This window comes from Carassius carassius, chromosome 20, assembly GCF_963082965.1.
Source record: "Carassius carassius chromosome 20, fCarCar2.1, whole genome shotgun sequence".
NCBI lineage: Eukaryota > Metazoa > Chordata > Actinopteri > Cypriniformes > Cyprinidae > Carassius > Carassius carassius.
Window position 1 is genome coordinate 26,584,883 of NC_081774.1, and position 14,313 is coordinate 26,599,195.

Here is a 14,313-nt window from a genome sequence, read left to right on the forward strand (position 1 = left end):
TCTAGATTTATATATTAAGTGACTCAAGCAAGTGGCAAAATATTTAAATGACTTTTAATGTTATGTTATCACAATCAATCTAAATTAAAACTTACCATAGACAGAAACAGTCAGCTCTACTGCCTTTTCTTTTGTATTTAAATCTTTATTAAATCTTTCGGTTCATAAAGAACTTTGTTTTCCTACCTCCATGAGTGTCATCTATTATTGCCTTGTTTAGTGTTCTTTAAAAAGCCATATGTGTTGACTGTGAAACACAGCAGATTTTAATCATATGCATTTATGGTGTAATAACTAAATTTTTGTGTCAATCCATGTTCTTATGTACCGCAAACAATGTGCTGTCACTTTACTTCACATGTGTAGCACAGGAAACTCTGTATTGGAAACAATCTCTGCACTGCTGCAGACGCAACACTCATAGAGCTCATTGCTGGACTGCAACCGTGTGCTGTGTGAATGCTTTAATCTGTTAATATGAGTGCACAAAAATAAGAACTTCAACATGAGTTTATTGGAGCCATGTTGGTGTAAAAAAAAAAACTGAAAAAAAGTAACAGCCTGCATTTACCAGAATTTCGGCCCTGGGCTTTAATGGCTCCTTGGCTGCTGATTATTGGCCTCGACTCATTGGTCGTGTCCACGTCTTTATCCAGGTCGCCATGGGAACCGGCACGGTACAGGTTGTTGATGAGATTCTTCTCTGAAATCAGCATCTCAGCTTCATTAATGTCTTCTGGGACTCTGTGGCCTTCGCTATCAACACGATCGCTGCTGCCGCAAGACTCGCAGGACTGGAAGTCATCTGATTGGCTGTGGTTGTCCTCGTCGGGACTGTCATCCATGACCACAGATTGGTTTGGGCCCTCAGGCTCAGGAATGGGCTCCTTGAGCTCCTCGTGAAGTTGATCCATCAGGCAACGAAGGAACTCCTGGGAGTCCTTGATTCAGAGATAGATTTTGATTCATGTTTTGCTAAATAATAATAATAATAATGCAATTTATTTATTATGCACTTTTCTTAACCCAAAGCACTACAATTACGAGCATGGGTAACAACAACAAGCATAGGTTTCATAACCTATAGCTCAACAACATGCAAATTAAAAAAATAACAATATACACACAATTAAAAAAACAGTATAAACATTCCCATTTACTGTAAGCAACTTTAAAAATACACGTCTTTGAAAATTTCTTAAAGCAATTCAAAGTTGGAGAATCTCTTATTCTGGCTATAAGAGCATTTTACAATTGTGGAGCTAGAGAATTCTCTATGACCCTTTTTTTTTTTTTATTTATATGCAGGCTGCTGGAGGATTAATAAACACAAACAACTGCTTACTAGTGCAAACTAGTAAACTAATTAACTCGCCAAAGACCAAAACTAGAACCATAAAGTTTGATTAATTACTCCAACTATAAAAATGGGGAAGTTCAGTCAGACCACGTGGGAAAAAATCATTTTGGAATGATTTTCAGAATGACTTTTTTCCAGGTGATGAACGATAAAAATATTGATAGCCTATCAAAATCCACCTGACTTTAAAGAGCTTTACCATTTAAAGCAGCAGACAAATGCTACAGATATTATTAGTTATCTTTTTAGTATAATTTTTCATGTGAACGGACTTTAAAAGTAACACTTTATAAGTAATGTTTATGTTGCACTGGTCATTATTGCAGTATCTTGGACTCACACTGCCACCTAGTGGTGTGGATGTAACCATGCAATATCAAATATTTCTAGTTCCTGGCACACCTTATTTTATGATGCCCAACAAATTACATAGATATAGTGGCCACAAATTAAGAATACATTGCCATGATTTATTTATCTGTGTTTCTATTTTATTAATGTGTTACCTTGTTTTATTTTAGAACTACAATTTATTTACAATTATGGGGAAAAATTAATGGCCACAATATCTTGTTTAATGGCTAACTGATATATCAGCCGATATCTGGCATTTTTCAAATATCGGCATTGGCCGATACGTTTTTCTGCTTGGCTGATTTGTTCGAAGCGAGACTTTTATTTTGATGGCGCTGACAGCGGTAGTGCCTGATCACACAGTGCTCCCATTCTCTCTCTTGTTTACTGTTGTTGTTAACAGTTCTGTGTAATACGGATAGTAGACAGATAGAAGTCTGTCTAATAATCAGATAGAACAGTTAAACAAAGGAATTCATGTATACAAAAAGTATTATAACGATTGCTTTTATATTGTTAATAATAGAAAGGCAAACATTATATTACTTTCTTGTTTGCCTGTCAGCAATAAGCAAATACGCATTTATCATTTAAACAAATCTTTGAATGGCTAATGAACATTTAATTTCACAAACTTATCCTGCATGGTCGCGTGTTCTCTGTGTTACAGTCGGTCCATGTCAATTGAATGCTTTAAACTTTGAACTTAAGGGAGCTCTTGATCCTTAATTCTTGCGTTGTGACGCAGCTCTTGCAAATTACCTTTTTTGATCATTGTCTGTCATTTTGAAGCTTGCAGTTGGTTATAGCAGTGCTGACTGGGGAGAACGGAGGTGCTCTCACTCTAATGGTCAGTAAGACTGTAAGGCTGGCAGTCATGCATATGCTCTGGAACATCATAATATCGTGTCCACATCGCATGCTTATCAGCCACCCTGCTTTCCAAGATATTGACATCGGCAGTCAAAAAAACAATATCGGCCGACCACTAATTTTGTTCCTGTCATGTCCATGTCTCTGTATTATTAACAGCGGACCATAAAATATTCTGTAAATGTAGCTTTCCAATAATAGGGGGTTTCCAAGATTAAAGTACTAATGTATCATCCAGAAAATAATGACTATTATATATATTCTGGCATGTGCACTGACTACCACAAACTCTTTGACCAAATGTTTCCAGGCATTATCAAAAGAATGCAACACGCATGGAGACTCTCGTTGTATAACGCAGATTATCCAGGGACCCCAACGCCATAGGAACAGCTGAAGCTTATGAGAAGATTAGTCATTACTGGCTCATCCACATGGCAACGTGGCCAACTGGCATTCTAACAACCCGGTATTAAGAAACCTGGTAGGCAAACAAGTTTCCAACAACAGGACACGAAGGCCATCGCTGTATTATGTCAATGCAGTACAAGGACAAAAGTTTTCCTGGCTGTATTCAATTGGTGGTATTAATGCCCATTTCTCTTTATACTTTGTAGTATGACTTTAAAACAAGGCATTCATTGACTCTGAATGAATGTCCCCTCTACAGAAGTCCACGGACTATCTGGGCTTCATGAAAGTGAGCCTGAAAATGAGACTGATGTTTCCTACAGTCTCTGAACAGCCTATGATGGCCCATTCATGTCAACACTAATTCTCCAAACGACCTTCCTCTCCAGCCAGGCATGACAATGGATGTTTTCCAGTGGTTGGAGGTGATCAAACATCTAGAGAAACTCTGAATCAGATTGTGCCCCATATAAGAGAATAGAATCTCTCAGCATCAAGAATAAAAATTGGTTTTCTTAAACGCAGCTAGAGGACAAAGTATTATAAGAAGAAGTGTGAAAAGGAGAAATAGCGAAGTGAGAATGAGGCTCTCTCTGATGAAAGTCCCACAGCAAGCAGGATCATTTGAGTTTGAACTCATCTGCCACTGGGTAAACTGAACAGAAAGTCAAACTCACACCACTGGTAAACTATGTTAGGCTGGTCCGGATGAGCCTATATGAAAAATTATTTTAATAAGACTTCTAGGGCCCTATGAAATCAGATTTATTTTTTCCCTAACTCTGTGTTTTATGTTGTATTTATTCTGGATACCAGTGTAAGAGTTTTATTAAATCAGAATAACCAAAATGCATATTTGATCAACTAAATTCATGAAACATTAACAATTTAATTATGTATACTTTTTAACAATAATATAGCCTATGAAATTGTCCTTTTTTAGTTTTTTTTCTGGATTCTGTGTTTTAAGATCTAATACAAATTCACCATTAAAAACTGTGGTAATATCGACGTCCAGCACAATTGCGCTTCGGCTATCCCGAGTTGAGTCCCAGTTTGCGGACCTTTCCCAATCCCACCCCCTCTCTCTCTCGCCCGCTTCACTTCCTGTCGACCTATACTGTCCTATCTAAATTAAATTCATAAAACACCATAAATAAATCTAAAAAATAAAAAAACTGTGTTAATTACATGAACTCATTAAACAACAATTTAATCAAGCTTTTAAAATGTAATCACATAAAATACTACAATTACCTTAAAATAAAACGACCTATTTGTCAAAAAAAAATTCTGCACAAAAGACATTTACTCTATCAATTCAAACACGCATAAAAAAACATTTCACAAATGGTTGGTATCATATCATTAACAGCCAATCATATTATCATATCATAGTCAATACTGTATATTTAACTGTCAATATTACAAGACAAAAGTGCATGAACACTAAACATTTAGATTACCCTTGCTATCTTCTAACTGATAAAATCATTAATAATTGAATAACACTGGTAAATGTAATATCCCCCAAACCTCATTTTTATATCTGTGAATCCCTAATGCTTTAACAAATTAATGTAAGAAAGCATACCTGTTGAGAATAACCACGAAACATTGGATTTACAGCCTTAATGCCCTGGAATAGATTTGTAGGAACAACATAGGAGTTCCTGCAGCCACAAAAGAGCAAAGAAGGTTAAATAAATTAATAAAAATAGCAGATAGGGAAACAATACCATAAAAATAGGAAATGGCAATAGAGGAATGTACCTGTTTTTGTGCCAAAGGTCTGTGATGAGTTTCTGATAGCTCTTGGATAACGCTGGCTTCTTGTCGGTCTTCAACAGACCACCACAGTCCAGAAAAAACTGTTTCAGTGGAGGACTAGAAGATAATCCAGAAAGAGAGATTGACTAAATCAGAGCAAAACTAGACTGAAAGAGAACAATTAGGACACTAAGATAAAAACACTATTGATAACTTGGATTCTTACCAGTTGGAAAGCGCCTGGAGAGCTGCGTTCATGTAGCAGGTATTGCCAATGTTCTTCAGTCCAGTCAGACCTGTGAGGAGGAACAGATCACAAAGGTTCAGACTGCCAGTGTGGAATGCAGAGCAAATGCACAGAAGACCAGACATGAGAGAAGAAGGACCTCTGGTCCTCAGTTCATCCTCCTCCTCCGTCTCCATATCCAGGTCATCACAGGTTCCTGCTGGAGAAACTCTCAACGAGGTGGGGCTCCCAGGAGCTTTGGGGTCCTGAAAACCAGAAAGACAATGGAAGAATATCAGCAAAAGCACAGCTTTTGCAAAAAAAAAAAAAAACTGTAGTTGTGTGTCCCTAAACAACATTCAGAAAACCTGCAATCTCAAAATCAATTTTAATTCAATTTAATTAAAACAAATTTCCATCACCACTGATATAACTGACAAAAAGTATGACAAAATTTACATACTGAATTGTGATTGGTGTTTACTCTTACATATATTTGCATATTGAGACTGTGACTGGTCTTGTCTTCTATGCAAACAAATAATAGCAGGATTTCTGCAGGATTTTTAAGCTCAAATTTAAGACTTTTTCCCCCGGTTTCACAGACAAGGCTTAAGCCTAGTCCTAGACTAAAATGCAAGTCTGAGTTGTTTCAAATGAAAGAAACTTGTACTGATTGATCTTAAAATATATCAGTGCCTTTGTTTTGTCTCAAGATGCACACCAGTAATGTTTTTTTCTAAGGCATGTTTATAAAAATTACTTAAATGTCCTAATTGAACTATGGCCTAATCCTGGTTTAGGCTAAGCCCTGTCTATGAAACCAGGCCATAAAGACCTTTAAGACCTGAACACATAAAATTAATACCATATGAGCGGGGTAGGGCAATGTCTATAGTACCATATAAAGTAACATAAAATTACATGTAAAAAGGATAATTTACAGTTCAGAGTTTACAAGTTTTATAAAACAATAAACTTTACATTTCAGCCTTTAAAGTCCAAAGTATTAATATACTCATTTAAACAATTATTATCAATGAATTATTATATCAATTAAATAACAAATTAGAGGTGTGTGATATTTATAAAAAAAAAAAAAAAAAAAAAAAAAAATCTCTCCAAAATATCCCGGGATTTTATCGATGACGATAATTAGATAATATTTTGCTGAGTGTGTTATTGTGCTGATACCTTAAGGACTACTGTGGACAGCTGTTCATATTCCATGTGGTCAGTTCACAGCAGTAATATAAATTTCCATCAAGTTTTATGGGCATTTTTACCTTTAAGTAATTTTTTTTTTCTAAAAGTGTGCAACATCTTTTAAGTCAGACTCTTGCACTTGGGTTGTTACCATGCAGAGGAAACACAGAAGCTGCATTAGATGTGTCATTTACATGCATTTACACACTATTTAATGTGGCTCGGAGGGACATTGAATACCTTAACCTGCAGTTACAAATGCATGAATAATGTTCGGATATTTTAAACATAAAATATTGAAAACTGATGTTTGAAATTATAAAAAAAATTTAAAGACACCTTAAATGTGAAATTAAAACTGCCAGTAGGTGGCAGTAAGTCACCGAGTAATAAGTTATTAATCACAATTGAACCAAATCATTTAAACGGTTGATTCATTCAGGAACAAAACAGCGTGCTGTTGCTCAAAGAGCAAAACAGCACTGTGGCTGTGTTTGAATTATTAGCATTTTAAAATTAAAACAAGAAATATGATGTCTAAAACGTAATCTCTTAATATTAACTACTTGTTTATATTATTCTACTATGTTGTATGAAATCAATATCACATTTGTAATCATGCTTGCTTTTGTAGAGAAAAAAAAACAAACAAAAAACGGCACTCTTCATGTAATATTAAAGGGGAACTAAACCCCTGGTCAGAGCCTGACTCCACCCACTGACAATATTTGAAAAATGCTGAAAACTGGGCAGATCACAGCGGAGATAGAGGGGACGAACCTAGGGCGGGGCTGAGCGAGTGCGGCGTGATCCTGAGACCCGCAGTGACGGATTGATTGACAGCTGCTGTCAGAGACGCTAAAATGGAGAGTGAGTGTAATGACGCAAGTAGCTTTGCAACAGAGCGATCATTTGAAGTAGAGGACTTTTCTCCCCCACTTTCACCTGAAGTGGAGGATGTCGAGGTGTCTGTTCATATCAATTCGAGCCGCTGGCTCAAACTGCGGTCTTAACTCCCGCACCGCGTCGCTTTTCAGCGCGAGCTGTGTGGAGAATCCCATTTCCACCTCCATTGCGTTGGAGAAGCAACCCCGTGTAAAATGCAGTCTGCACACTCGAGCTCTAGGCGGGAACTCACGGTCTTCCAGGCCAAATGCATGCAACCACTGGCGCCTAATTTTAAAGTCTGCTGGAAAACTATGCAGTCCAGCAGTGCTGTCACAACCAGCAACACACCTCCGTACCATCCTGACCACTGTACTAAATACAGATAAATCTACGCTAACTTGAAGATATAAATAACTCTATAATTGATATGCTAAATAGATGCTATAATAGTCTATCCTTATCGTTTTCAATACTCGCAATTCCAACTCCTGACTCACTACAGTGATTTTCATGGAACAAGATGGTTTTATACTGCCAAGGGCGTGGTGAGCTGGAAACTGCTTACGTCACCTGCCACTGCTTACGTCACCTGCCACCGCAACATCCAATAGGAAAAATCAACTGCAGTAGCCACCGTTCAACCTGAAGAGGGCAGCACTCAGATGTTTTTACACCATATATTGTAGAATTAAAACACTTTACACTCAAATGTCAAAAAAGTTACTCGAATCAATGAACAGCACTAATAAAGCCCCATTCTTATAGATCATTAACTAAAAAAAGTTGGTTTAGGGTTTAGTTACTCTTTAACTATATGCAATTAAATGCATTTTAATGTGCGAACACGCACACTAGTCTAACCTACTAGACTTCATCACCTAACCACACCTGTGTAGGTGTGTTTTGTGTTTGCTTTTCGCAACATACTCATAATATCAAATTCGCACATCATTAAAACTACGTTTTCTCATGTACATGTACTCATGTACATTCAATGAAATCATAAACATTAGCCTATTAAAGTTTAATCGTCACATTCAGCCATATCGCAATTGTGATCTTCCCGCCACTAAATTTAAGACCTCTTGAAATCATAATTAAGACTTTCTTGTACAATTTAAGACTTTTTAAGACCTTAAATTTGATACAACTAAATTATATTAAGACCCCGTGGAACCCCTGTAAAGTCATGTTTAAATAGCAAAGGCAATGTTTTGAATATAAAAGAGAATTGCTTTGCACAGGAAGTTGCATAAGAGTTCTGACCGGGCTGGGAGTCTGTACTGGGGAGATGGGCTTGGTAGCGCTGGGCAAGTGTGCGTATGGACCCAGTTTTCTTTCCAGGAAAACCTCTTTGGTACAGGCGTAGCACCACACTCTCAAAGTGGTCAGATTCACCGTCAGATTGTGCCGTGTCTCCTGGAAGTAAAAAAGCCAAAACAGAAAATTTGAATAAAAATCCCCAATTTATTATTCTTTTTTTTTAATGCCAGTTACCTATTTGCTGACTGTGAATCATGAGTCTAGTGGTGTAATTTTATAGCTTGCACGGGGGCCGGGTTCACATCCTGGTATACATTTTGATAATATCCCAATAAATATTACAACTAAAATCAACCAGTACTCACCCCACAGTTGCTTTTTTTATGGAAAAATCATTGGCTCTTTTTAAATCTTTAAATGGCTTTAATAGTTTTGAATGATTTAAAACATGTCAGATTCTACACTGAAGCTTTATTGTGAACCCGTTTTTTATTAACCTCTCACAAAACAGTATAGATTTAGGGGGAAGTGGTGATGTGAAGCCTAGGCATGCACACATCAGGGGCTAAGGGGTCTCTACATTATTCACGTGTCTGGATTGGCTTTAACTGCGGCACCAGAACTGGTGCAACTGCAGCCAGACAGGACGAGTTAAAACACTTATGAGAGCTGCACCAAAATACAAACCCTGCCAAAATCGGCTATTTCGACCATTTCAGTGATAGATAGGATGTTGTACATGCTCATATCCATATGAATTCTAATTATAATCTACAAAATAAATTGTGCTACACCCAATGCACTCATGATCCTGGCAATTTACACAATAAAAAACTAATAATAAAAAACTACTCATTTTGAGGTGCTGATATCAAAATTCCTGCTTTTTGACACTAGCACAGCACACTTCCTTACAAAATACGATCTGCATTTTGTAGCATTTATGCTTTCAACATCTATTTGTAAAGTTATAAGTCTTGTACCATCCCATAATCAAAGACAAACAAACACATGATTTCTATCTTCCTCTGAGCCAGGTTAAAACTATTTGTTGAATTCTCGGCTGATTGTTACATGTATGAATGATTCTAAAGAAATTATTTCATGCCGAACGTTAGAATTATGGCCAGCAACAGAAGACAATGCAAACATGACCCAGATGTTTTTGTGAAAAATGACCATTATGAAACAAAGCTTATGTTTTCATTGGTCACAAAACGTATTTTCCGCAATTACCCAAAAGCCAATGGAAAAATCTCATTGGGTTTTTGTGAGGGGAACTTCCTTGTTCACATACAAAAACACATCTTCACTGCAGTTCTCTATACCCACAAGCACCCTGCTAAGGGAAAACAGCTTAGTGAAAAGAAAAAACATGGGCTGAATTTTGTTTACTGCAGCAAATGCAGATTGTGGTGAAAGTATGTCTGGTGGATCTGTCTTCTCTCAGTCGCTCTCACATAGTCACAAGGGTGTTTTGAGAGCATTATGGGATTTTAGTAATGAGTAATCAAAATGGGCTTTAGTGGGAAGGAAGATCCCCACTGAAGCGCTGATTAATAATAGATGAGTTCACCCACAGGCCAGCCTGGAATTCAAATCACACTTCAGCGATTCATTGCATAATTTATGTCTCCAGTCACAATCAGAATAACAGACCGGAAATCCACAGTGACATGTGATCAGGGATCAGATTCACCTGTCTATATCAACCTACAAAAGAGAGGTTGTAATGCTATACTCACTGTGGTCGAAAACATCTTAAGCTGTAAGTACACTCGTGCAAAACAAATTTAAACAATACAATTTAGTAAATTACTGTAAATAAAATATAAAGCGCATTAGTTTGAATAATTATAACATAGAAACGGTAGAAACAAAGAATAAGATGACTAACCTGAGAGTGGACAGTGCTGTGGTCTGCATGTGATTCCCCACAGCCTACATATGAACAGCCATTCTGAATGAAAGATATACATGAAATTAAATTATACTCTACAGGCTTCACTATAAACTAGCTTTCAATAATCAAGAATTTCACATCACCATTCAAAGATTTTTTTTTCTTCACCCAGACAGATAAAAAGTAATTTAAGAGTTTTCTTTTTCTTTTATTTTTTACACAAAACAATATATAATTTTAATATCAGCCATTTATCAGTTATCAGGTATTACTGTTAAAATAATTTGCAGCTAATCGCCATTGCTGCAGCATTTTAAAATCGGTGCATCCCCATTACACACCAAACTTGTGGAGGAACATTACTTAATCTAAAGATAATTTACCTCTAGACAAGCCCAAAGGTTTGGTCCCCCGACTTTACAGTCCTGACACTGACCCTGAAAACAAACACATTTACACTTAACGTCTATGTACCATGTACACCACAGTTTCAAAGCATGGGGTCAGAAAAAAAATAATGCAAATAATAAAAAAATTCAGCAAGGATAATTACATTGGTCAAAAGTGATTGTAAAAACATTTATAATGTTACAAATAGGGGTGCTCTGATCAAAATGTTTGAGGCCGATCACAGAAAGCAGTATCTGCCGATAAGATATACCGATCTTTTTATAATGTAGAATTATTTATAGTGATGATCCAATAAAGATTTTTAGACATTTATTGAGGGCCTGAATTATATTTTTTTTAATGAATTCCTCTCCTAGGTGACTCTTGTGAGAGTTTTTTTATTTTTTTATTTTAGGGGTGGAGGGGGAATTTTTATTTTACATTTTTCCAAAATATATATTTATCTCACCTAAATGTTTGATCATGCACTGCATTTTTGTTTTCGATCAATTTCGAACAATCGTGCAATTGTTGCACAATAGCTTACACACAGCACAAGCCTGATTTTGTGAGTTGTATGTGAGGTCCACACATACTCCGTTTGCGGTGCGCATGATGTCCATGTGTGGTATGCAAGCTGTGCAGAAGCAGCAGGTGCTCACTGTGCTTTCACACAGGAGTCTGCACCTAATCCATGGCTGTTTACTACAAACACAACATTTATCCATTATTTTGATTTGAAATACAAACATTGTTCCGAAAAAATGCTTTTTCAACATGCTTTTTCAACATTGTGATTTTTTTTTTTACACAGTTCAGTAATACAATCTTTCAGACATGTTTAAACGCAATAAATATAAGAAACACATTATTCAGTGCTTTTTACATTTGCATTGACTTCCAGATTTATATATTAAGTGGCTCAAGCAAGTGGCAAGACATTTAGGCCCTGTTTACACTAGTGCTTTTTCGTTTTAAAACAGCGTTTTAGAATTAAAACGATCCACGTTTACACTGGCGCTTTAGCTGCTTTTCAGAAACGATTTCAGTCTACACTACATAACCGAAAACGTAGGTCACATGACCATTCACGCACTCTGGGCATGCATGTAAAAGTGTCAACAAGAAGTCGGTTGCTAGTCACTGGCAGGTTACAACAATGAGCATGATTACAGTTCATGATACAGTTACACAGTCGCCAAGGATACGCCAAGAGTTTTCAAACTAGGGCTGTGCAAAAAAATCGAATGCGATTTTCATGCACATCTCATCAGTAAAGGCGCTCCGGTAATTAGTAGTATATCTCCAGCACATGCATTCAGATCAGGGTTGCCAGGTTTTCACAATAAAGCCTGCCCAGTTGCTTCCCAAAACTAGTCCAATCGCGTTTCCAGGGGGTTCCCCATTACAAATTGCGTCACGGGGTTAAAATACACGTTTTTTGGCAGGGTTGCCTTGGTAACATTCGCCTTTTAGGGGCTTAATATCACGTTATGGGGATTGGGGACGCTTGAACACGCAGACATGAAAAACAACCGCGGACTTGGCAACACTGGTTCAAGTGGAGCGTCATTTACTACACAAAGCCATAGTTCACGGACAAGCTACACAAAATCGGCAAAGAATCGCGTGCGATTTTGAAATCGATTTTGTGCAGATTGTCAGTGAACTATGGCTCTGTGTAGCAAAGGCCAACCAATGTCGCCACGTCTGCCGTTGTTTTTCATGCCTGCGGGTCGAAGCAACCCCAATCCCAATAACGTGATGTTATTGAGCGAAACGCGATTGGGCTAGTTTTGAGAAGCAATTGAGCAGGTTTTGTTTTGAAAACCTGGCAATCCTGATCTGAATGCACGTGCTGGATATATACTAGGAGATTTACTGACGAGATGCGCATGAAAATCGCATTCGATTTTTTGCACAGCCCTATTTCACTTCTAAAAAGTGTTCCCATTGCTTCATATAACCCAGATTGCACATCTGATGGCAGATGGAGTATTCTGAAAACGATTTTTCGTACCTTTTATGGACCTTGACACTGTTTTTTACTTGTCAGTCTATGGGACAGTCTCAAGCCTTCCTGTTTTATCCAAAATATCTTAAATGGTGTTCCGAAGACGAACAGAGCTTTTACGGGTTTGGAACGACATGGGGGTAAATGGTTAATTTTAGGGTGGAGTATCCCTTTAAAATTAACCAGTTTTCTCCAACAGTTAAAATTATTGGATGCTAACATTGTCTTCTATGATGTGCAACACAAAAAACACCTAGTAGTCTGGGGTTTCATGACCCTTTAAACACGCCCCCACATCTACGACACTGTGTAGGAAGATTTGCATAACATCGCCCAAATGTTCACGCAAAGAAAGGTGGTGTTACTTTTATTCTTGCTGTAGTATTGTTAACATATTTCCTATTTGCTAGTATTGCTTTTTGGCCTTCCAAAAGAGGACACAACTAGAAATCAGTGGTTAAGTTGTATTTACAGCAATGTTTCAGAAAAGTTCAAACCAAATATTCAGATGTGTGCACCGCATTTTACTGAGGACGAGGACTGTTTTCTGGGAGAGTAGCCTATAATGCCGGTGTTCTGACAAATAATGCTGTATGTTTTCATATTTAGAGGATTTGCCACTGATGATTCAAACACGAGTTTTGAGCAGTGTAGAGTAGCGCTTGTTATATGTAGATCTGGTCTGAATTAGGTCTATGACGGTTGCAGTGCCGTTGTCAACTGCCGCGATATTTTATCTTTCTGCGATATATATTGCGATATGAAATCTAATCAAATTCTTTCTTACAAACAAAAATGGGGTGAGCAGATTTACATTCTCATTTTAAATGATTTAAACATCGACACCATCGTGTCAATTGATTAATATGTGCGAGGGAGAGAGAGCAAGACAGCGTTGTTTGAAGCGCACTCTCTCTCTCTCTCTCTCACCCTCTGTCTTTCAAATTCTTTCTTACAAACAAAAATGGGGTGAGCAGATTTACATTCTCATTTTAAATGATTTAAACATCGACACCATCGTGTCAATTGATTAATATGCGCGAGGGAGAGAGAGCAAGACAGCGTTGTTTGAAGCGCACTCTCTCTCTCTCTCTCTCTCCCTCTGTCTCGCTCGCGCGCGCGCTCTCTCTCTCTCGCGCTCTCTCTAAAAATATTCTCTAAATCTAAATATTGCTCTCTAAATATTGTTTGCTTTGATGCCGTTTAAAAGACATTGCATTGTTTCATACTTTGCATTGTTTCATACTGACACAAATTTCGAAGTATTTTCAATGGACGCTTTACAAAATTATTTTTAGACTGGGCTACTGTACGTTTTTTTTTTCGCAAGTATTTCCCAAGTAAACTAAGTTACGTTTTAACATGTGTAAAATTAATAATTAACATGGTGGATAAAAGTAGCGCTTTTTTTTTTTTTTTTTACACCAACAACGTTCTATAGGCATAACGTTAGGCCTACTACTTACAGAACTCAGGTGATTTTTCAAACCTGATGTACAGTTGTTTAAGTCCTAGTTGTTTGTCATTTCTCCGATCAAAACTGCAGACATGGTTTTATGTTTACGCTGCACGATGCAATGCAATGCATAAAAAGACAGTATACGTCATTATAATCAGTAATTATGTTACTACAAATGCCTAGTTTGTAATGGGTT

At 37.2% G+C, this 14,313-nt stretch overlaps 1 protein-coding gene across 1 annotated transcript in view; it reads right to left on the reverse strand.

Annotated features, from left to right (window-relative positions):
• Positions 1-12,371, reverse strand: part of LOC132095914 (ubiquitin carboxyl-terminal hydrolase 33-like) — a 30,654-nt gene extending 18,283 nt beyond the window's left edge. The window contains exons 1-9 of the mRNA XM_059501007.1: positions 12,341-12,371; positions 10,638-10,720; positions 10,249-10,311; positions 8,355-8,507; positions 5,155-5,260; positions 4,995-5,064; positions 4,772-4,885; positions 4,593-4,671; positions 572-941 (exon numbers count right to left, since the gene is read on the reverse strand). Of these exons, the coding sequence (XP_059356990.1) occupies positions 572-941; positions 4,593-4,671; positions 4,772-4,885; positions 4,995-5,064; positions 5,155-5,260; positions 8,355-8,507; positions 10,249-10,311; positions 10,638-10,720; positions 12,341-12,371 (1,069 nt within the window). The remainder of the gene's footprint in view (positions 1-571; positions 942-4,592; positions 4,672-4,771; positions 4,886-4,994; positions 5,065-5,154; positions 5,261-8,354; positions 8,508-10,248; positions 10,312-10,637; positions 10,721-12,340) is intronic.
• Positions 12,372-14,313: the final 1,942 nt, after the last annotated feature.